This window comes from Halictus rubicundus, chromosome 4 (genome assembly GCF_050948215.1).
Source record: "Halictus rubicundus isolate RS-2024b chromosome 4, iyHalRubi1_principal, whole genome shotgun sequence".
Classification (NCBI taxonomy): Eukaryota; Metazoa; Arthropoda; class Insecta; order Hymenoptera; family Halictidae; genus Halictus; species Halictus rubicundus.
The window spans coordinates 2,234,455-2,257,996 of NC_135152.1; the positions used below are offsets into that span (position 1 = coordinate 2,234,455).

At 41.4% G+C, this 23,542-nt stretch overlaps 5 protein-coding genes across 6 annotated transcripts; 3 read left to right on the top strand and 2 right to left on the bottom strand.

Moving 5' to 3' along the window:
* Positions 1–1,128: 1,128 nt before the first annotated feature.
* Positions 1,129–1,938, bottom strand: LOC143353836 (uncharacterized). Its single transcript, XM_076787444.1, has 2 exons — positions 1,375–1,938; positions 1,129–1,167 (listed from the first exon to the last, which is right to left on the bottom strand). Exons 1-2 carry the CDS (start codon positions 1,936–1,938, stop codon positions 1,129–1,131), a joined length of 603 nt encoding a protein of 200 aa, XP_076643559.1.
* Positions 1,939–4,878: 2,940 nt separating this feature from the next.
* LOC143353837 (uncharacterized) lies at positions 4,879–6,684 on the top strand. Its single transcript, XM_076787445.1, has 6 exons — positions 4,879–4,922; positions 4,973–5,259; positions 5,391–5,797; positions 5,885–6,131; positions 6,436–6,490; positions 6,567–6,684. The coding sequence occupies exons 1-6, from the start codon at positions 4,879–4,881 to the stop codon at positions 6,682–6,684; spliced, it is 1,158 nt and encodes a 385-aa protein (XP_076643560.1).
* Positions 6,685–7,657: 973 nt separating this feature from the next.
* On the top strand, positions 7,658–8,413 carry LOC143353839 (uncharacterized). The gene has a single exon (XM_076787446.1). The coding sequence runs from the start codon at positions 7,658–7,660 to the stop codon at positions 8,411–8,413; it is 756 nt and encodes a 251-aa protein (XP_076643561.1).
* A 7,441-nt stretch (positions 8,414–15,854) lies between these two features.
* Ufc1 (Ubiquitin-fold modifier conjugating enzyme 1) lies at positions 15,855–17,062 on the top strand. The gene is made up of 4 exons (XM_076786262.1): positions 15,855–16,182; positions 16,360–16,491; positions 16,560–16,727; positions 16,810–17,062. The coding sequence occupies exons 1-4, from the start codon at positions 16,060–16,062 to the stop codon at positions 16,894–16,896; spliced, it is 510 nt and encodes a 169-aa protein (XP_076642377.1). The 5' UTR covers positions 15,855–16,059; the 3' UTR covers positions 16,897–17,062.
* LOC143353160 (arginine-hydroxylase NDUFAF5, mitochondrial) lies at positions 16,473–19,024 on the bottom strand. Of its 2 annotated transcripts, XR_013082083.1 has the most exons (5): positions 18,026–19,024; positions 17,775–17,959; positions 17,044–17,374; positions 16,773–16,858; positions 16,473–16,587 (listed from the first exon to the last, which is right to left on the bottom strand). XR_013082083.1 is itself a non-coding variant. In XM_076786261.1 (4 exons), the coding sequence occupies exons 1-3, from the start codon at positions 18,637–18,639 to the stop codon at positions 17,079–17,081; spliced, it is 1,095 nt and encodes a 364-aa protein (XP_076642376.1). In that variant the 5' UTR covers positions 18,640–19,024; the 3' UTR covers positions 16,773–16,898; positions 17,044–17,078. The 2 variants fall into 2 exon arrangements, 1 of the variants encoding a protein (XP_076642376.1); XM_076786261.1 differs by lacking the exon at positions 16,473–16,587 and having other exon boundaries at positions 16,773–16,898.
* Positions 19,025–23,542: the final 4,518 nt, after the last annotated feature.

The window sequence follows — 23,542 nt, forward strand, 5'->3', positions numbered from 1 at the left end:
TACACTCCGGTGTTGGTGGAATGAACTAGGCAATACGGAACCCGTCCCCGACCGGCCGCGCCTCCACGCGAGGTCGTGCACGAACGCAGACCACGCGCACGCTGTCGCCTCCTCACGAGGAATGCGTGCGAGGGAAAAACGTATCGATGTTGAGTTTCCGATAGAGAAATAGGGACGGTTACGACCCTAGTAAGATAAGGTTCGTGCCTCCAGGCACTGGAAGACGGAGAGGTTCTAACTAACTTTGAATTATTCGGAGACGATGTTGGAGGTAGAAGTAAGATATATTCTGGTGTTTGTTGTATATACAATAACCGCTATGTGATGTTCGCTAGATTTATGCTGTTCTCAAGTCGCGCCTAATCTATCGCGACTTCACATAATCGTGCCATCGCGTACACTCTGCCCCACGAGAGAATGGTACCGTTTCGCGCAGCTCGACTGGCCGCGGAAGGCGCTGCGAACCTCTCAACTCCCACTCCCCACTGCGAGTTTCATATACGCGGCGTACCGTATTGAAACGAATTAGCATGGAAGTATAGGGTATAGGAAATCGTGACCATTTGCATCCACGCTTTATACTCTTTCACCCCCTTGCACTCTGTTTCTTGCATCCATCGCTTTCATTCTTAGAAACAAACAAACTCTCCTATCGCCTACATAGTCCTAAACACTTTTCATTCACACCTCTTCAGTCACTCGAGTTTTCCAAACATACCGGCGCCGGACCGTCGCAACATGATCCAGTCGTCCGCACGCACAAGGAACCCATTCATCCCACAATAATGAATGATAAATTTAATTTAATTATTTATTTTGAAAGTTTATTTCATTGGTTCTGTACAGGTTCATTGATTATGTACAGATATTATTATTTATATTCATGTTAGAAAAATCGAAGTAAGCAAACGGTCGAGGCAGGCCATGTGTTTTTTGTCAGCGCGTTGTCCCTCCCTAAGGGAAAGTCATAAACCCATGGGCTTGGGGGTGTCATAAACAAAGAGGCATACTGTCGAAGGCTTTCTCACGGCCGAGGATTTTTGGGACAGCAGGAATTATTCTAACGGTTGTCGTGTACGGTTGTCGCGAATAAAGATTCATAGTATTTTGTAATACGCCCACATTTATTTAATTTAACGATATCACGTTATCTATCTTCTTAGTAATCTCTTACATTCACATATTTATATTTACAAAAAACACAACTATTTACAAAATGACACAACTATTTACAAAAAACTTACAACTATTTACAAAAAACTTACAACTATTTACAAAAAACTTACAACTATTTACAAAAAACTTACAACTATTTACAAAAAACTTACAACTATTTACAGACTATTTACAATAAGCGGCTTATGTATGACTCACATCGATGTCCGAGTCATCCGACGAGTTCAACCATTCGGGGCTTCCCTCTAATACTGAATCTGTAACGTGGTCGAGTTCAAACAGCCTGGTTTCCTCCTTCAGCGTATGCCGGATAAAATTTTTCCAGTTTTCGGGAGACACATTTTCAACTGCTGCATCTACAAATTGGCGGACATCTGCCAATTTGTACGATGTACTTCGCGCCCTTATAAATTGTTTCACTTGTGCCCATGCCAACTCGATAGGGTTTAACTCGCAGTGGTAAGGGGGAAGGCGTAGCACGGTACGTCCATTTTCTCTGGCGTATTCGTCAATAACGTAATTGTTTTCTGGTCGTTTATGTTTTGTAACCAACTCCATTAGTCGAATTTTGACGAGCCGTGGATTCACCGTTTCCCCCTTACCCTCCAGCCACGTGATGATATCGTCCCTTTTCCACCTCAAGGAAGGATATTTTTCCTTTTTGACGCTGTGGTAAGGGGCGTTATCCATCACGATGACTGACCTATCTGGCAGCATGGGCAAAATTTTCTTAAACCATTCAAAAAACGTGTCTCCGTTCATTTCTTCATGATAATCGGCCGTTCTTTTTTTTTGCCTCGAAGCAAAGGAGGGCCCCTGGTACAAACCCGTCTGCTGACCCGATGTGAGTAATAATTAGCCGCTTTCCTTTTCCCGTGGGAGCAGGTATCCCCGTTGTCAAGCCCCTTTCTTCGGCGTTCCTCGGGCAGGTCACGCTGGTACCTACCCACTGCCTGGACTTGGTATCGCCGGCGTTAATCCATGTCTCGTCCAGGTAGTAAATAGACCGCCCTTCCGAACGAAAATTTTCGATTTGTTCGAGGTACCTACAAAGTAGTAAAAAATAAATTTTTGTAAGAAACGAGGATAGAAACTGAGTTTTTGGAAAAAAATATTTTTGAATGTAGATTGTCACTTACTTTTGCCGCCAGGAGATGATATGGGGTTGATCGATCAGGGCGCTGTTGCGTTTTTGTTGAATAAATTTAAACTCCATACGTTGTAGTAGTCGATGGAGTGTAGTTTCGCTAAACGAAGGCAAATTTTCGTCGTTGTTCACAGCAGCCAGAATTTTTTTTAGGGTTGGAAATTCCCGATTGAGCCAGAAGCTGTGAATTTTTCTTCTTATTGCCAATATATCGGCTTCCGAAGTTTTTTCCAAAATATTGAGGCGCCGCTTTTTTTTATTTGGCGATGTCACTTTTCCTGTAGATTTGTATTCCGCCAGGGTTCTGCTGACGGTGACTCTTCCAATGCCTGTCTTTTGCACAAGCATTAGAATAAGCGGCTTATATTTTATTCCCGGGTTTTCCGCTATCACGCTTTTATACAGATTAATAATAATCTGTTTTTGTGCGGATCGGACAAACTAGAAACGGAGAAAAGTTTAGTAAAAAAAAAGTTCAGTAAAAAAAAAGTTTAGTACAAAAAGTTTACTAAAATAGAAACTATAATTTTTTAAAAAAAGAAATAAGCTTATAGTAGCGAAATGCATGATAAATAATTATGTATAACATAAGCTTACCTTTCCCCTCGGATTTTTCTTCGCTGGAGATGTATGCGACGGCCCAGGAACTTGATCTTCCATTTCAAAAAAACACTGCGAACTCTATGAACACGATGGAAGAACACTACGAACTCTGAGCACTATGAATACCGTATGAACACCCGGTATGGCTACGAATGGGTCACGTGCAGCACTGCAGCGCGTGGCGTCACTACGCGCATGCGCTGTGCATTGGGAAGGGACCAATCAGGGCGAAGATGCGCAGCGACGGACGAAAATCGGTTCTCTCGCGGTACCATTCGCTCGTGGGGCAGAGTGTAGGCATTTACACGAGCCCTGTTCTGGCTCCACGTCTGGGTCCCTTTCTTATAAGTTCATCGTACGTTGCTCACGTCACGCTGTCCCGGAGGTTACGCGTTTTCGTCGTGATTCTCCCGAACGAACGTGAGTCGTCGTAGCATACGAGCACTCGCTGATTACTCAGGAAAAGTGCCCGAGTGACGACACGTACGAGGCGTCGGTCAGACAGCCGACCCTGAGGATCGTCTCCGTCGTCACCATTCAGTGGGTTCGGAGACTTTCCGGTGTCGGTGGAAAGACGTTAACCGCACTGACTCTGTACGAAACGTATCGCGAATTCCCGCACGAACGTATACCGAAAGAAGCGAGAAAATCGACTTCCTTTTGTCAAGAATTCGACTCGGGACCGATACAGTTGCCTTCGTCTCGTTGTAGTTATTATTGGATTAATAGCTACGGCAGTTGATTGCCGCCTGTATGATTTTATGGGCCCGTGTCGTGCGGTTTTCACGACACTTCCTCGGTTTGAGGTTAGCACGAGACGAAGGAACGCAGTCGGTTTGACCGTATCGCTCCTGAGTCGGTTTGACTCGCTCGCTGCGTACCGGACAGCCCGAAATTCTAAGACCCGAACAAGCTCGCGCCCAGACGTAGAGTGTCCTAGTTTTGTCGCGCATCGACCTCATTCGATCCGTATCGCGTGGGGATCGATGCGCGCGCACGCTAATTAGTGGGGGATCCTGCGATCCTTCCCTAAGAGAAGGATGACAGTACGACCAGGGACGTCGTGGTGGGGGTTCACGTCGCTCATGCGACACGCCGCCCGATCGATATGTAATCGATACGGTTACAGTCTCAGCGTAGGTCAGATAAACGCATCTAGTTGCGGAAATTCAGACCTGATACTCCAAAAAACACAATTTGGTTGGGTAATCGGGGGGAGTGCTCCTATCAACTCCCCAAAGAAATCACGCAAGTCATTCGTGACAAATATCAACTTCGAATTGTCAAAATTCTGGGAGATCTGTAGCGACGTCGTCGCTACCACGTCCCGGGGAATTTGACATCCCTTGTCTATAAACGTAATTGTTGGAATTTTTACCTGGACCCGGTACGTGCCTCCTCATAATGAGTCCCCCGACTCATCTGGCAGCCAGACTTTTCCGGGCCGATATCGCCCCGCCAGCAAATGTCCTTGATCCGTGACAAGCCCAGCTACCTCAGGTACTTGTACATACCTGATGGCTGTCCTCGCAAGACCAAGGGACTTCCTCGTTGCACATTTTCGTGGCTGGCGGGTTTTTCCCGCTAGCCTTTGTCCATCCCTTTTCCGCGGGACACTCTGTCCTTTTCAAGGACCAGATAAATAGACCTCCGAAGGCGTCGGAGGCGTTCATTACTTCGCTTAGCGCTGACAAGAGTAGTTGATCACCGTTGTACCTCTTTCTATATTTCCGTATACATAGCCGTGTAAATATTCCGTTGTAAATAATATCTTTACAAAATAAACTTCGCGCAAAACAACAGAGTGTGGTTGGGTTTCCGAGTTTATTTTATCGTCGTATCTGCCACCTCAGATCAAAGAGGGTCCTCAGCAGTCACACCTCTCTTCCTAAGAGAAGGAATGCGAGATTCATTTTAAACAAAATATAACGCGTAACGAAACCGGAAGATACATGGTGGCACTTCCGTTTAACGAAAATAAGGTGAATCTTGGCGAGTCTCGCACAAGAGCTTTAAATCGTTTTTAACACATAATACTGACTTAAGGATCGAATATCACAAGGTGATCAATGAATACTTAGCGCTAGGTCACTTAAGTCCTGTAGAAACACCCGACGCCTCGGAGGGTTTCTATTTACCACACCACGCGGTTGTAAAGCTTGCGAGCTCAACCACAAAAGTCAGAATAGTTTTCGACGCACCAGCCAAATCGAGCACCGGTTACTCCTTAAACGACGCGTTATTAACTGGTCCCACAATTCAGGACGACATTTTCAATCTATTAATTAGATTTCACATGCACCGATTTGTGCTGACTGGAGACATCGAGAAATGTACCCACAATTATTTGTCCGAAATGAAGACAGGAAATTTCAAAAAATTCTATGGCGAAACACAAATAATGAAATCGCAACATTTCAATTGAATACCATAACGTTTGGTTTCTCTTCCGCACCATATTTAGCCACTCGATGTCTCCAGCAGCTAGCAGAGGATGAGGCCCAAAATTACATTACGGCGTCCGAAGTCATTAAGCGAGACATCTACGTAGATGATCTCTTGACCGGAGCCGACACATTTGAAAAAGCGCAAGCCCTTCGTCAGGAGATCACTGACCTGTTGCAACGGGGTGGTCTAAATATCCGTCAACGGATATCTAATGACCCACGAATACTCACAGATCTATCGAAAGATCAAGTACACCCTAAATTTTTCGGCGATGAAAGCGTCAAAACCTTAGGAATTTCTTGGAATCCTCACAATGACACCATTAGTTATTCAATAAACATTTCGGATCACAACACACACACAAAACGCATAATGCTTTCAATAATCGCTAAGATATTCGATCCTCTAGGTCTCCTTGGGCCAGTAATAGTTACCGCAAAAATACTAATGCAGCGACTCTGGCAACTCAAGGTAGATTAGGATGAATCATTACCAATGAACATCCAACAGGAATGGTGTTCCTATCAAAAGGACTTAAAATCGCTTGAAGGAATTACCTTCAAAAGACACGTCGCTCAAGGATCAACAAACACCATTGAATTACATGGTTTTTGTGATGCTAGCGAACAAGCATACGGGGCCTGCTTCTACATTCGTACCGTGAACAGATCTGGACGCATTAAAAACAGACTTCTATGCGCAAAATCCCGCGTTGCGCCACTGAAAACGATTAGCCTCGCACGACTAGAACTGTGTGGTGCGAATCTACTAGCCACGTTATATCGCACGGTAAAAAATCACTGCAACAAGCACACATCAAACCAGTTTTTTGGACTGATTCCACAATTGTGTTACATTGGCTGTTACGGTCGCCAAACACGCTCAAAACCTTTGTCGCGAATCGCGTCGCAGAAATCAAAGATAAGACCGAAATCGCGGCATGGCGACACGTAAGGTCAGGCGACAACCCGGCGGACTTATTATCTCGAGGGATAACTGCCCGCGAATTAATAATGTGGGGTGTAAGTAAATATATATTGTATATATTGTATATTGTATAGTTTACGAGCGTCTAGGTTTAAGTACCATGTTGCCCGACCATTCGGGACACAGATGGTTTGCAGGCGAGCGGCGATGACCTGCAAAACCGTGTCCCAAACCTTCAGGAAAAACCGTTACCTTGACCCCCCAGGTACATCGCGGGGGAGAAAGAGCAGAACACTTCAAAAACACGAAGGGAACAGAGCAGTCCTGAAAGTCGAAGGGAGCAGAGCGAGTTAGACAGCGTAGAACAGCGTAGCACCGTGTAGTCGCGTTTAATACAGTTTTAGTTCATTATCGTTCGTTCTAAATAAACTATATATATTTCCCGTTCCTTGACTTACACATTACTTGATCTCCACCAATAACTTCCAATTCCCACAATAAATAACAAATTTTGGCAATTCGGACCAAATTGGCTTACCCAAGACGAGTCATTATGGCCGAAGTCGCATGTCGAAGCACTCAATGCGGTTCCCGAATCACGGAAGATCACATGCTTTATTACCACATTAAATAACGCTCAAGAAATTTTCGAGCGATGTTCTTGTATCAGGCGACTTCGTAGAATCATAGCATATTGCTTACGATTTCCACCCAACGGACGTTGCCATGGGCCAATCACCGCACCCGAAATTAATCGCGCAAATGAAAGGATCATAATGCTCACACAAGAATCAGCATTTCGAGAGGAACTGCATGATCTCAAAAATAAACACACATTAAATTCAAAAAGCAAGTTACTTTGTCTGTCCCCTTTCATCGATGGAAGGGGAATATTACGCGTTGGAGGTCGACTCCAAAATTCAAATTTAAGTTATGACTAGAAACATCCAATCCTTTTGCCGAAAACTTCTCATATCAGGGAACTAATTATTCGCGACGCTCACATTGACAATTTTCATTCTGGCGTAACATCAACCCTGAATAGCATCCGTCAATTTTATTGGCCGATTGAAGGAAAGGCAACCACACGTAAAATAATAAGAAAATGCATAAAATGTTTCCGCGTATGCCCACCTACCACAAACTATCTAATGGGCAACCTACCAGCACCTCGGGTTACTGAATCACGACCATTTCTGAACACCGGCATCGACTATTGCGGCCCTCCCTTTTTACATAAAGGAACGTCGATACCGAAATCGCGCACGAATAAAGATTTACGTGGCCGTTTTCATATGTTTTTCTTCCAAGGCCATACATCTCGAGGTAGTTGGCGATATGACCTCACAGGCCTTCATGGCTGCCTTTAAAAGTTTTATTGCACGACGCGGATTATGTAAAAACATTTACTCGGATAACGGGACAAATTTTGTTGGTACCAATAATGAGTTGACCGAGCTTCTCAGAGGTTTGTCTGAGGACGAAGCAAACAAACGCTTCTTTGTTGAAAAGGCCATTACCTGGCACTTTATACCGGAATTATCACCGCATTTCGGCGGACTCTGGGAAGCCGCGGTCAAGTCGTTTAAGCACCATTTAAAACGAGTCGTTGGCGAGGAACTGTTCACTCATGAACAGTTTTCCACTTTTGTAACGGAAATCGAGGCGATCCTCAATTCCCGTCCTTTAACAACATTATCTTCCGATCCCAATGATCCAACCGCCCTCACTCCTGGCCATTTTTTGATCGGTTCCGCGCTGACAAGCATACCGGAAATCGATTACACCGAATACCACATCAATCGGTTGTCCACGTGGCAACACATTCAGAAGGTGAAGCAGGACTTGTGGACCAGGTGGTCCAAGGAGTATATTCATCACCTCAGTACACGTTCAAAATGGACCAAGGGGGAACATACCATTCAGCAGGGGACCCTGGTGGTTCTCAAGGACGATCATTTGCCACCAACACAATGGAACCTTGGCAGAGTGCTAGAGATTCATCCAGGCAGAGACGGAATAATTCGCGCCGTGACCATAAAGACTATTAACGGGACTTATAAACGTAATGTAAGACAACTCGCGTCTCTTCCCATTGAGATAGAAAAATAAGCGCATACTTTACTTGTATTATATTTTATATACTTTACTCAATTTTTTTTTTCTATCGTGTCGCGTTAATCATATTAGTTTCCCGTTTATATAAATATACATGTATTCTCTCGCGTTGATTATTATTAAGTTAGTACTTAGGAATCTAGAAATAATACATCGCGTTAAGTTAACTTCACAGTCACATTTTTACGACGAATAATTAAGGATTATTGGCATACCGTTCGCTTCCGCCATAAAATAGATTTCGTTTCATTTTGAACTAACAATAGTTCAACGGGGGGAGCATGTTCGATTCCTAGCGGAAGCATGCCTCCTCGCAGATAATTCGTGCGTCCGTCTGTACCATTCGTTAGGCACGCAAGGGTTTCAGAATTGTACGCTGCGGGCCTTATGGTCCGCGCATTCGGCCAGGAAGGGCTGCGGTCCTCCTGAGCAAACACAAGGACCACTCAGGCCAGGCTAATTTACGACGCCTAAGAAGTCAAGAAGACCGAATCATGTTAAAGCGTACCCTGTCCTTCGTCACCGGACCCAGGTCAGAGGTCATAAATTGCACTTAGGTTGCATCGTCAAACACGGTCTGAAGTGCAATAAAACATCTGCGGGCCACTTGGGCCAAAATACGCGCACTGCTTCAGGGTTCAATAAAAAACGCACATTTGGGAAATTCCCAATTCTGCTTGAGGCGGAGACTTCCTTCTCCACCAACGAGGAAAACGCAGGAAGATCCTCCTACTTCAGGCAACCAACAAATGAAGACATTTCTTCCCCCGTCAGCCTCTCATGTCCGAACTGACGACAAGCGAACCCTGAAGCAGAAGAATTAGAATCTAAGTTAACTCCGAAAGAGCAACCACATCGCGGGTCTACAAGGATCACAGCATCCTACGAGTAGTTCGAAAACACATAGTCCGTTGTCCGTCTAAGTTACTCCGTAAACATTCATATTTGTCTTTCATCGTTACCAGTCACTGTTCCATAGTTTAATTAATCACCTAATGTTAAGTCGGCGGGTGATCGTGGTAGTGAAAGTTTAATGAATTGTTATTAAAAAGACTCGATTTATTTTGAAACCACTACACACGGGAATTTTCACTTAGTCTTCTTATATTTTAATTTTTCTTCTTTCGTGCGGATCTTCCAAGCTTCATGTGTTTTAACTGTGCTTGCTGGAATACTGCGTCTCGTTGTCTTCTGATGTCCTTCCCACTTAGGATATTATTAATTTTGGTGCACCAGTTGCCAATAAAATTTGAAATTTTCAAGCTCACTATCCTGTTTCGTAATTGGTGTGCATGGTGCTCACATCTGATAAATGAAAAGTTCATTTGCGCATGCAACATGTTCTCCATGTATTCTTGGAGTTTACTTTTGAAATAAACATTGGGCATGGCTTTGTGCAACAATATATCAATTTTTTTCAATACATTCTGTATTGATGCATCTTCATTAAATCTGCAAAAAGATGCTTTGCACAACTGGCATTCCTTATGAGGGCTAACAGAAATGATCTTCTTTATAATTGCACAATTATCAATTTCCCCAGATTCTTCTTGTGCTATATCTTCGGTATTTTGAGCCGCAGCACTCCTTTCTTCTATTATCACCTCAGACATTGCAGATTTGATGTCCTCTTCTTGTTGTTCTTCTTCTGTTAGAAGCTTCTTTAAGGTAAACAGGAAGTATCCACCGCAGATATCTTCACAATTGAAACCAACACTTTGGCTGGAGGCAATATTATTGATCAGCATGATTTTGTACGCTATCTGGAAGCCGTATGAAGTGGGATGTATGTTCTGATGCCCAACAGATCGTATGCATCCAAAAAAATTTTCTAAGGGATCTTGATTAATTAATCTTGTTTTGAAATTTTCAAATCCCTTTGTCTTCAATAATCTCCATAGCATTTGAAATCCGGAGATAGTCTTCATCCAATTCTTCAAGCATAGTGCTCCAGACACTGGCATTTTTGAGGCTGAATGGACGTACCGCATACATTTCAGGCTTCTTATTGCATCAGACCAAAATTCTTCGTGTGCACTTGTTTTTGATAAAACCGTCCTCAGCAGAGCTTCTGAGACTGCACTGTGCCCATTAACGGAGTCAAATAGGTTGTTGAAGAAGTTAAGGACTTCCGCTGTCGTGAGGCCTTCCTCCTTTGGTATTCTTAATGGGCCATGGTCTGTTTCTACAACGCCTATAATAATGAATATTTTATCAATTATACAGGCATAACAGAACGTCCATACTATTCATATAGCGAAATATAACTTTTACTTACATTGGTGGTGGCTAAGGAATCCTATATGTGACGCCACTGTTTCGCTGAACACTTGTGATGCGTACTTCACTTTCATTTTTTTAATCTTTTGAGGAACCACATGTTCATTCGTCAATTTCTTCATCATAGGGCGTACCACATATCCAGAGACATCCATATTGTACGCCTGTTCGATGGTTTTCCATGATGCGAATTGCCTTTCGCATTCTTTTCTTCCTGGTGTCACATTGATTTCCAGGTCCTTATTTAACAAGTTGTTTCTCACTTCTTTGATTAAATGTGGCGGATCATAGAATGGTATCAATGGAATACCATCTATTTCAATTATGTCACCTATAAGTACAAAATGATTGCATTGATTCACAATATTATATTTTTTAAATTATACGAAAAACTTAATAATGTATACATACGGTGCTCTTCTCCCTGCTTCCATTTTTTCGCCCGTGTGTCTGCCTGTAATATGTTGATGGCAGCAACATTTGACGATCCTTGGTCACATACAGTGGCAACAACTTCTAATCCAGTTTTCTTCACTGCTTTCACGATGTCCTTGATGCACTGTATTAATTGTGGCGTTTTCGTTTGGCCGTCACAATAATTGTAGGAAATGGGCATTTTCCACCCACTGTACAGTCCTCTTAACATGAAGACAAGGGCGTGATCGGAAAATCTTGAAGTTCTTCTTTTGCCCCAGTCTTCGAAGCCTACTATCTTTCCTTTAGTAATGTCGTAGTCAACGTGAGGTTTTAATGACATTTCGTCCCACATTAACACGCACAACTTTTCTTCAGCGCTCATGGTATCCGCTTGACTGCATAGGTGTGTCATCACAACTTGTGATACTCCAGTCTCGACTGGAATTTTCCTCAACATTTTCTTTAGTGTATTTGCACTTGGCAAATTACACAGTTTCCTCAGGAGCTTGTACGATTTTGTTGACTGCTTGAGAAGTGTTAAGGCCAATATCTTCTCATCAGTTGTGTAGCGTCTTCCCTGAAAACATATTTTATAATGTTACAAACAAATTACAATAAAATAATACAATGAAAATACAGCATATATTACACAGCAGCAATAAATAGAGGTCAAATACAATCATATAGCCATGTCCAAACACAAAACCAGTTATAGTTAAAAACCGTAAAAATGTAGAAGCGAAGATGTATGTAGATGTAGAACCGAATAAGTAGAAACTATGAAAAATAAGTAGTATAAAAGAAATTTAGTAGTAATTATATGAAGAAACTATAAGCGAGCATCAGTCTTTCAAGCACAATCAAGCATGTAGGGTGGGTCCATCGTCACTGGAGCGCATCTTCAAGCACATTGTGCAACTTCATGCATGTGAAACAGCAATAAAAAATCAGAGATTTGAGACTATCACGGCCCGGCGTCATACAGTTTTGTCTGTTGAGGCTTTCGGGTGTAAGCCGTGTCCTAAAGGAAGAATTTTCCCAACGTTTCGCAAGCATTGCAGCTAGCTTCATCAGGGGTTCAGAGTATCAGTGTGTTTTCTGAACCCCTGATGAAGCTAGCTGCAATGCTTGCGAAACGTTGGGAAAATTCTTCCTTTAGGACACGGCTTACACCCGAAAGCCTCAACAGACAAAACAGCATATAAAAAAATATTACAATTGTAAAGATTACCTTTCTTACAGCCTGCATCACATCATGTTGACCCATGTGAACAATAATGGTATTTATTACTTTATTTAATGTAATGTGTCTGGTATGATTTGTTGTGGCAAATATTATATTATTATATAATATATTATATATTATATTATATATGTCGTACATTAAGCATTTGTCGCTAAATGGAAGTTGCCGAAGTCGGCTGCCGAGTGCTCGCGCGTGTATTTACATTGTGATGCGGCCGAGACGTTTGATCGGCTGCGACAATCAGAATCGGCTCCTTTACAATGCGTGCACGTGGACGGAGTGACTCTGCGGAGTGGGGAAAATGCGAGGCAAGGCACTCGATGGCCCTAGACCGGGCGACAGATTTTGTTCAGCTCTCGAACGATCGAGATCAGCATCTCCGCAGAGTCAAACCGTCAAATCGCTTAGCAGCCCGACACGCGACAATGAGACGCGAGAACACCGAAGCGCACGGGTCGCGTTCCAACGCTCGCGCCATGACATATATTACAAATTATATTATATTATTTATTACCATGTATGTTATCAATAGACTGCAGATTTTATGCATTTATGACAAATGAGTAGGTGTAATTTAGAACAGTAACAACAGTAGAAAAATTGAAATGTACTGTTACATTATTTTCAATCTATTAAACATAATCAAAACAATTAAATTTTTATTTCAATCCAATTTGTTGCAATTCAAATAGAAAGTTTTTATTTTGCATAAAGATCCACAGTCTAGTTATTAACTACATCTACAATTTTATTTACCTGTGGCATGGATTTGGATGTCCATAATTGCATTTCGATGAACATCCTCTGCGTGGTAGATAGATTTTCAAATCTATTTATCAGATTAGATTCTAACAACGCAGTTGCTCGTTCCAGTTGTGCCCTTAAATCGTCCCTCTTCTTGTGTGCATAACGGTTGCATTTCATTAATCTTCTAGCGACTTTGTACAATCTTGCTGCATTAGGAGTCAATTGACATCTTTTCACGTTGCTCTGCAGCAGTTCATTTCTTTGTATCATTTGTGGAGTTGAACACAATTCTATCTGTCTTGATACTGTTGAATGACTTGGACCAGCTACTTTGTTTTCGTAAACATCCCATGCTCTCTTGTCACAAATGGTTTTGCAGCGTTGATGTGTAGCAGTGACTGGATATTCTTCTGCTTCTATACTTCCAGATGCATATTCTTCGTTGTCACTCTGCACTTGCAAATGCAAAGTTGGAACAGCATCATGTCTCAATCTTCTTTGCTGAGTATAATGCAGAAATGAATCTTCTTCGAAGTGTTTATAGCATACTCTGTATTTCCGCCTTTCAGTGCATGTCAGTTTAAGTATCACAGGACACTGAATTTTTTTGGCCCAAGACTCCGATTGTTTCATGTCTTTAGGGAAGTAATATGCCAGCATAGTAACACCCGATGAACACCGTGGAACTGCACAAGCTTTCACCATTGTTTTAATGTTCAAATTTTCACAATAATTGTTCACTTAATGTATCTTATGCACAATAATTGTTCACTTAATGTATTTTATGCACAATAATTGTTCACTTAATGTATCTTATGCCTTCATCCACTTTTTGCACTTGCTGCTGCACTCCTCTGCACCTCACTATCCTAAAACAAACTTTAAAAAATGTTATAATTAATGCACAAAGTAAAATTCGAAAAATAAGCTCAAAAATAAGTTCACTAAATGTCCCTCAATTTTGAAAAGTATTTCTAAAATTGATTTGACACTGAGCAAAGTATTTTTTCAATATTTCTTCAATATTTCCTGAGCTTATTAATCGAATTTTCTATAATAAAAAGAAGTTTTATATAATATAAAAGAGGCTTTGAAAATCTGGTTTGGAGATTGTTGAAGATCAGCAACGATCCGCGTGGTCCACAGGCAACAACAATCAAACAATTGACAACACTTGCCAATTCGAGACCAAGGCACATCGTTCATACACATTCATGCAGCAGTGGTTTTGGCGGTAATAGCAGAGAGGAATGTAATAGTAGTGTTTCCAATCACGTGGATCCAATCAAGTGAACTAAGCGGTCCAAGAGTTTTTTTTTTTTAAAAGAGTTTTCTCCCCCTGCACGTAACCCCATTACCATTTTCGTGTGACACCCTGTATTACCAACTGGAACCACAGACGAAGTATAGGAGTAGACCAATCACCATATGGGGTTTCGTGTCTCACATGTAAACAACTGGTTTTCTTACGCCCTCTATGCTGACGAACGATAAATGTTGGAACTAGATTCACAAAAATGATCAAATCTGGTCAAATCACCTGATGTTATGACTATATGTTCAAATTATATTTTTTTATTTGATGTTATTATGTTATATATCTACAATTATCTTTATCAATACAATATTAATAAATATAGATACTACGTTTCCAAATTATAGAAATACAATTTTCATAAACCTTGAACGTAAATAACATTTCTCCATAGGTATAATTATTATTCGCATTTCTACAATTTTTTAACACTATTAATACGCAAGCATTTTGAATATATTTTGTAACTGAACTTGAAAAAGAAATTAAATTGAAATTTACTATATATTTTCATGTATACTTCATTTAAACAACATAAATTTTAGCTTTAAAGAATCATACAAAATATCAATTAATATTAATTGTGAAATTCGAAAGAGTTAAGTAATAATTAATCAATAATTATGTAGTTGATCGTTTTTTGCGAGATGTCAATCTATTTCACTACTGACTCAGAACGTAGTTGTATTATTTTCTTTCACGTCTGTAGTGAGAATAACAATTGTATATGTAATGTTAACATATAATAACAGACACGCTGCAACTTGTAACGAATATGGAACCTCGCATAACAATCTTTTGAATATTTTTCCGTCCTTTTTGAAAATTGTATTTGATAGCAAAAGGTTAAAAGAAGACAACAACAGTTCCTATAAATCAATTTCAAGATAAAAATAGCACTAAATAGGTATTTCAATTTTCAACAACAATTATTATTATGTTTACTATCAATAAATAAAAGTTTATTTATATAAATTGAAAAAGCATTTATTTAGCTTTAAAATGAGTATAGAAACAGAGAAAGCATTGTATTTAAACAGAGATGAAATATTCAGGTTGAATTAATTATATAATAGCTCGTTTCGTTTACTTTTCCAGAATTGCGACTGTAACTTGGAAAATAGCCGAAATACGCGCTGTGCATTACACGGCAGTAACAGTAAATTGGCAACTATGCGACGAATATTCTCCGATGTGGTTTGGCAACTACGCCTTCGATACCTGTAATTCAATATAATTCCTAAACTCACCACTCTAAATCGTAGAGGGCATACCAAAACCTCTGATTTTTTGAACAGTCGATATTTCAGACCATGAGACACGAAGTCCCTAAAAGATGTTAGGTCTATCCTTATAACTCGTCTGTGGTGCAGCCAGGTGCAGCACTGTATCGGAAACGCCGAAACCTCGGGCGTGAGCACTCTCATATCCTCTCTGACTTGCTTAGACCGGCAGGCTGTAGATACTGGTAAATACGGATATAACCTGCAACTATACTCACGTCAGAGAGGAATTCCTCTCTGCTCACGTATATAGTATAGAAACTATACAAACATATCTATCTAATACCAGAAAGGAAATCTTTGTTAATACTCACCTGCCTGTTATCGTTGTGGATAGTGGTAATAGTTCAAAATGGTAGATGAATCAACGAGGAAAACGTTAAGCAACATTCCATTGTTACAAACGAAAGCAGGTCCTAGAGATACGGATTTATGGGTGCAAAGATTAAAGGAAGAATATCAAGCATTGATTAAAGTAAATTACACCATACACTACATATAGTGCTTTCCATATGCTTAATATCCTTTCACCAAATAATTCTAGATTACCCTTACTTTTGTTATAAACACGTTTACAATTGCTGCGCCGACCTATTTCTTTTAAAATTTTCGGTGTTTCTTAACTTTATATATCTGTATATACATGTTTCAGTATGTAAAAAATAATAAAGATTCGGACAACGACTGGTTTCGTTTAGAATCGAACAAAGAAGGTACTAGATGGTTTGGAAAATGTTGGTATATTCATAATCTCTTGAAGTACGAGTTTGAGGTAGAGTTTGACGTAAGTTGTTTTTCTTTCTGTAATATGTGTTTAGTACAATAATACACAAAATGCTAATGTAATTGTAGATTCCTGTTACATATCCTACGACGGCACCTGAAATCGCATTACCAGAGTTAGATGGCAAAACTGCAAAAATGTATAGAGGTGGAAAAATTTGTCTGACAGATCATTTCAAACCCTTATGGGCGCGAAATGTGCCAAAATTTGGAATCGCTCATGCCATGGCACTTGGAGTAAATTTTGCGTTTATACGATTATTACTTTTGACAAATTGTTACCTTTTTATACTGCAAATTTTTACATTTATATTTTTAGCTAGGACCATGGATTGCGGTTGAAATTCCAGATCTTATAGAGAAAGGTGCTATAGTACACAAGGATAAAATAGATCAACAGTCGTAATACTGTAAAAAAAATTGTAAAATATTGTAAAATATAAATGAAATGATTTTTTATAATTGTTAATCGAGTTTAGCTTTTGCATTAATCTTAAGGAAGGGTTTATATACTAAATGTATTAGTTTCTTTATCGAATATAAATTTTTATACCTATATATGACATAAATAATCCAATGCTTTGCATATTATTTAGATTCTTTGTCTTTGTCTATTCGAACTTTCTCAGTCTCCTTTACAATCTCGTCTAATCTGTATAGATCCTTAAGCGATACTTCACCAGTACCCCTTTCTAGCGGTTTTGGTTGCGTAGGATCAGGTTTCCAGCCTACTAGGTAAATTATCTGATACGTTGCAGGTACAAATGGTGTACCATCTTTCTTAGTTTTTCCATATAGCTCTGTATATATCGTGGAAGCAGCAAGTAGAGTGTTTTTATTTAAGCGTAATTTTCGATTTCTAACAGCATTATTTTCAGCCATTCCTACAAAATGAAATACAGGGAGTCCCAGCAACTGCGTTACTGAATGAGAATGTCATGAATGAAGGTTACAGAATTATAGGTTGTTAGAATAGTCTTGATCTTGATTATTACATGACGATAATAAAAAAACATAGGTAATCCTATGTAAAGAGACATTGATGTTTTTGGAAATCTCTGAAAGTATGATCATGAAAATGAAATGATTTGTATTATAATGTACGCACCTTTGAACTAAATAATTAGAATAATAATGTTAATATTGCTGTGTAATAGAGTTACCAAGAGTCAATGTTAACTTATAAGTTTAGTTTGCCATGGAGTTGTAAATAAGAAGATATGTATTATGGTGTCTGCCTGTGATTCAGAGGATAAACTTTACCTTAAAATTGCCTTAAATTACCTTTTAAATCCCACATTAACTCGAACATGCTAGGATAGCCAACAATCATTTCATCCGTATCGATGGTCAACATCGTAAAATTTGCTCTATTTAACAGAGTTCCGACATCTCTAATTTCGGCAAATGGTGAAACATGAGCTGAAATGCCACCATCCCTTTCCGATTCTGCTAACTGTAAAGAACTCCTAGAAAGAATCAACAACGATTATGCTACTGTAATATACCATTATTTACTATATTATTCAGACTACCTTAATTCGTACAATGTTTCTCCTCCAAACATAGCTGCTAAGAATACACCATCGTTCTTTAAGCTTTTGTTGATATTTTTAAGACAGCCTGGCAGATTATTCACCCAATGGAGACTCAAGGAACTAATTATCAAGTCTAGACTGTCTTCCTCCCATGAAAAGTGTTCTTCGTCCAAAACCGTTTTGGTTACTTTAACTCCTTCTGTAGTTTCCGCTTGTTGTAACAAGCTTGGACACATATCCGTCAAGATTAATTCCTCCACAGATTCTGTGGAAATGTGTTTGGACACATGACCACGACCACATCCTAAGTCAAGCGCCTTTTTGAATTTTCTCTTTATATCAAATATTCTATCCGACAATCGATAACCTACTTCGTCTTTGATATAATCGTACAATGTTACATCGGACGCTTGTGCGGCACGTTCTCTTTGAAGAAGCTTCGTGTTTCTGTCGAAAACGTGCATAACACTGTCTGGTGGTAGCCCAAAATTTGTTGCGCTGCCGAATATACGACGAACATTCTTGATTCGACTTTGATTCTCAAACACATGCCGGAATACACAACATTCAAGCAAAGCGTGTATTCCCGAGAGTCGATGAAAATTTGACATTTTTATGTCTGTTTTCTTCCGAATGATTATACAATCTGAACATCGGTAAAGTATTTGATAAATAAACACTTGTCAGTAAATTGATACCGATCTTAACGTTATCAAATCAACGCATGTGATACGTAAATACACATACAGCATGGCATACAACTGCATACAACCGGCATGGGATTTAACCAATGTTGCCAGATGAGGGGAGGTAGCACGAATTAGTATGCACGACAGAGACGAAATGCGTCACGTGACCCAGCCGCGGTGGAAGCGTGGGGAATAGCGCGGTAGAAAGGGAAATTAGAGTGGAGGAACAAGTCTTGAATATTTTACTTGACAGGTAAAATTTTATCTGGAAGCGAGAAAACCGACACTGGCATATTTTTTTATTTTGTTTGGTGTGGGATGTTCAGTTTGACTGAACTGAACGATGCCAAGTGCAGTTAAGTGCTAGCAGAGAGGAATGAGAGTGTTCACGCCCGGGGTTTCGGCGTTCCCACTTTCGTGATATCGCCGCTTTAGCATGGCACAGAACCGGTCAGTCTTTTAGCATGGCACAGAACCGGTCAGTCTTTCCTGGAACAGAACCTGTCAGTCTTTTAGCATGACACAGAAACGGTCCGTCTTTTAGCATAAAACTGAACGCACATTATTTTTTTAACCAGGATTAGAACGTACAGCAATTGTTTTATATGAAATATGTAACTAACATGTAAATCTTGTGTACAAAATCTCTAATTAATATAAATTAAGAATAATATTAATTGTAATGATACGTATTTTATTTTTTTTCAAGTTTGTAGTTGCAAACTCTAGTTGTAAAAAATGGAAAATCCGGAAAAATTCGAACAAATACAGATCTCATATCGAAGTTTAAAAGCGACCAACCTGAACATGAATAAATATTTTTTCCACCTCAGCACCATAAGATTTTTACTAGATGGCTTTAAAAACACATTAGAACTATTTTTAAATAATTTTACTCGAAAACATTCCAGTTTACTCTTTATTTCACCGTTCTACTAATTTTTTATGGGCTGCATTGCAGCTCTGTTTAACACTCTTTTACAACTCAATACCATGGTACCATCCGTATTCAAGGAAGAACAATTTTTTGCGACGATCATTGAAAAAACAAAAGTGTTTCCTTCATTTCAGTCCTTTAGTGCGTTGGTGACGTAGCGCCCAGCACACCTACCTGTGTTTTGTGTCACATCTGGAGTTTTATGGTACGCTAACAATCCCTATTGAGTCGCAATCCAGACCATACAAGCGAATGCATCCACAACTTCCAGAGACCTGCCTCCAAAACTAATTAAAGGAAGGCTAGACATGCAGTGTGTACTAAACTCCTCAAAAGAGGCGGATTCCAGTCGCTCGTGTTATAAACCTCATTCGATACTTCATCGAAAGGGTGATCTTACATATTTCTGTAACAGTTCCAAGTGCATGCACTTTGTTCACTCTTGTAATGATACACTCTTTAAATATTAAGTAAATCTTTCACGCTGCTAACGGCCCTCGCAGAGTTGGGCATTATTTGGGATAAAAAATTATTTAAATAAAAATTTGAATAAAAGATACTTTATCTTTATTTGTTATTTGAAGGTTCGAATAAAAAAAGCATCTTTATTGGACGAGTGTCGAATAAATAATTTTATTAGATGAGAATTTATCCGACGAATAAAAATACTTTTTTATATTCGAAGCTTCAAATTAAATTTTCATTTTTTATCTGTACTGTTATTCGGAGGCTACGACTAATTCTTCCGAATTTCGAATAATTTTCGTCAGCTCGAATAAGCGGCTTCGAGGCCCGTCGGCCCAGGCCCAGAAGCTCGTGCCACCCAGAGTTGGGCATTATATAGATAAAAAATTATTTAAATAACGATTCGAATAAAAGATACTTTATCTTTATTCGTTATTCGAAGGTTCGAATAAAAAAAGTATCTTTATTCGACGAGTATCGGATAAATAATTTTATTCAACGAGAATTTATCCGACGAATAAAGATAATTTTTTTTATGCGAAGCGGATTTATTCGAACTTCGAATAATTTTTTCATCTTTTATCTGTATCTTTTATTTTTATCGAAGCCTTCGAATAAATCTTCGAATACTTTTGCCGAGCGCCGAGCATCAAAGACCCAGCGACGACAGACGACATACAATGTAAGCGGATGGAGAATCGCGCACGAATGAAAGTTTAAACTTTTAGATTTTTCAATATATCTTCATAAAATTGTGACGAGCGAATGGAGGTGATTTTCCTGATGAAAATGAGGTCAAATTCGAGTGTAATCGAACAAGTTTCACTGATACGTAATGGTACGATAAAAATTACAATCTCATTAAAGACAGTCCAAATGATGTCGTGTTTCGACACATTTCGATCGGAACAAGCTCTAGAACTCATTCGTCTTAACAATATTGTTCTGATTAAAAACATACAAGCATAAATTGCCAATAATGCTCGATTCTCCATACACGCCGACCAGGCGGTGTGCGAGTGTGCCGCCATGTCAGTTTCCCTTAGCCTCCCTGACAAACGACATGCTGCCGAATATTGCTAACCATTTCCCAATGATGCAAAAGTAGGACTGCTGAGGATCTTTCCCGCCTAGATTGAACTTTTATCTAGCTCTTTTCCCTGTGGAAAAGTCCCGTCTCTGCATTATTGGGAAATATTTACAGGCATCCCGGACCCTTTTTTTTTTTTATCGTGAGGAAATGTTTTATACATACCCCGACTCCCTGGGGGAAGCCGGGGTTATGTGGGATTCTCCCCGGAGGACGAACCCCCGGGGACTACCCACTAAAACCTCACGCCCACCTAAGCTACACGGGAGGTGCCTGGATCACGCGAGTACTCAACAGGACACCTCCCAGCTATCATCATGCCCCGGGGGAGGGGTTAACCTCCCCCACTGCCTACGCTATAAGACCCCGGGCGGAGGGACCCGCCCGGTGTCCCCATCCCTGGAGCCTTCGGATTGGACTTCCCGAGCCCCAGCTCGGTCCACCCACAGCTCCCGGAGTCTTCGTGCCCCGCTCGGGGCCAGTGTCCCGAAGGAACCAGCCCCGGCCGAGGCAAGAAGACGCCGCCACCGGAAGGAAGGGCCGTCGGAGGCGCGATCCGGCACGCCCCGACCCTTCCTTTCCCCAAGCCCCCCACGGATCCCCCTCCCCTAAACGGGGAGGGACGGACCGACACCCCCCCAAACCGGGAAATTAACCCGGGGGGTGTCGTCCTATCACGGGGGGAGCTATGCTCCCCCCCGGGGGCCCGGGTCAGCTCACACCCCGGGCCCCCAAGATCACCGCCCCCAGTTGTGGGGGCGTAACAGGGCGCGGGGAAACTCCCCGCGCCAACCCCACCCCGCCCCCCACCACCAGGGGCACACGTTGACGCGGGGGAGACCCCGCGCCCTCCCAGCCGTCGCCGCCCTCTCCTGGGGGGCACACGTCGACGCGGGGGTCGTCCCCGCGCCCACACCCTCCTCGCGGAGCCCGAGACCCGTTCCCGCGCCAATGCGGCTGCCCTCCTCTCTAGTCGGGGGGCGAGGAGCTCGAAGTGTCCATCGAATCGCCAGCGGCCGTCTATGACCAGGCCCAGGTACCTCATCCTGGGCCCGATCGCGACGGAGGTTTCAGCGACGCGAATCCGGAGATCTTGACCACGGGGTAGCCGCCACACCCGAGACGAATATAGCCATATCGCCTCGGTTTTTGTGGCGGCCACTGTCAACCCCAGGCATCCCGGACCCTTGCGATCGGCGTAGGCACACGTACACGCCGACAAGGCGGTGTGTGAGTGTACCGCGGCACGGCTATGCGAACGGTAGCACGGCTACGCATGTTGCCGCACCTTGCCGCAGCGCTAGCGTCGCCGGCATTAGCCGCGTGCAAGCGGCAAGAGCGAGTCGCCGCTCTCGACTCTGCGTGTCCGACGACCCAAGGCGGATTTGCCGCCGCCGAGATTACACAATCTCTCTCCTGTATCAGCCTTCGTCGAGTAAAGACATAATAAAGTTCTCCGTACTACAACACGGAACAGTGCCTTCCACCAGTTTCCGTTTTCCCGGCGGTAGTAGGCCGCAGTCTGGAAATCCCCCAGACCGTAAACCTACAACGAAGCTACGAGAGCGCCATCCACGCTGTCGCGTCGCGCATGATCCTATGGCCTCTGTTTTACCGATACAGTAACTGCTGACGATGCGAGAGATCGGGTACAGAGTACAGCGCTCGGAGCGAAAAATGCCGGAACTATATTTTGATGAAATATCCAATGTTCCCTCAATGATCCAATGTTTGTGGGTTCCCGCAATTATTTGATTAATACGTAAGCATACAACGTGATTGGCGTTGCATTGAGATCCTATATGTTCCCGCTAGGCGGAAAGGTCCTACGAACTCCATACGAGCTCTAAATCTCTCGATATTTACGATAATGTCACTCGATAACACACGAAATCAGCATGCTGCTGATATTGCAAATTACGGCTAAAAAACGCAAAAGTAGGACTTCTGAGGACCTTTGCCGCCTAGATTGAACCTTTATCTAACGCTTTTGACTACAAAATAGTATTATCTTTGCATTATTAAGAAATGAAAGCGGGACTCCCGTACCCTTGCAAATCTCGTGTACGCGTACGGAGTTAGGGAGGGGATGCACGGCGCGGCCAGTGGTGGTTCGATAAATCGATTACAACGCGCAAATGCTTATACTTACTCAAATAGCGATTCGAATGGTCATAAAAAGAAACGACTTAGGAAACTATTATTTTCTTATGGCTTTAACCATCTTCGCATAAAATAAAAGGCGCCACGCCTTCGTTATAATGATTGTAAATACTTCAATTTGGTTTGGAATAGTAAATGGAGTGTACAGAAAGCTGAACAATTTAAAAAAC

Bases quoted from the DNA above. Each gene is read 5' to 3' on its own strand.
- LOC143353836 (XM_076787444.1), bottom strand. From the start codon at position 1,938: ATGAACGGAGACACGTTTTTTGAATGGTTTAAGAAAATTTTGCCCATG. The intron at 1,168-1,374 runs GTGAGTCATACA...TGAATGTAAGAG, and splicing joins CGGATGACTCGGACATCGAT to ATTACTAAGAAGATAGATAA.
- LOC143353837 (XM_076787445.1), top strand. From the start codon at position 4,879: ATGGTGGCACTTCCGTTTAACGAAAATAAGGTGAATCTTGGCGA. The intron at 4,923-4,972 runs GTCTCGCACAAG...TACTGACTTAAG, and splicing joins AATAAGGTGAATCTTGGCGA to GATCGAATATCACAAGGTGA. The intron at 6,132-6,435 runs GTGCGAATCTAC...TATATTGTATAG, and splicing joins CGCACGACTAGAACTGTGTG to TTTACGAGCGTCTAGGTTTA.
- LOC143353839 (XM_076787446.1), top strand. From the start codon at position 7,658: ATGGCTGCCTTTAAAAGTTTTATTGCACGACGCGGATTATGTAAAAAC.
- Ufc1 (XM_076786262.1), top strand. From the start codon at position 16,060: ATGGTAGATGAATCAACGAGGAAAACGTTAAGCAACATTCCATTGTTA. The intron at 16,492-16,559 runs GTAAGTTGTTTT...ATGTAATTGTAG, and splicing joins AGTTTGAGGTAGAGTTTGAC to ATTCCTGTTACATATCCTAC. The intron at 16,728-16,809 runs GTAAATTTTGCG...TTATATTTTTAG, and splicing joins CTCATGCCATGGCACTTGGA to CTAGGACCATGGATTGCGGT.
- LOC143353160 (XM_076786261.1), bottom strand. From the start codon at position 18,639: ATGTCAAATTTTCATCGACTCTCGGGAATACACGCTTTGCTTGAATGT. The intron at 17,960-18,025 runs GTAGTCTGAATA...GATTCTTTCTAG, and splicing joins GAAACATTGTACGAATTAAG to GAGTTCTTTACAGTTAGCAG. The intron at 17,375-17,774 runs GTAATTTAAGGC...TTCATTTTGTAG, and splicing joins GTTAATGTGGGATTTAAAAG to GAATGGCTGAAAATAATGCT.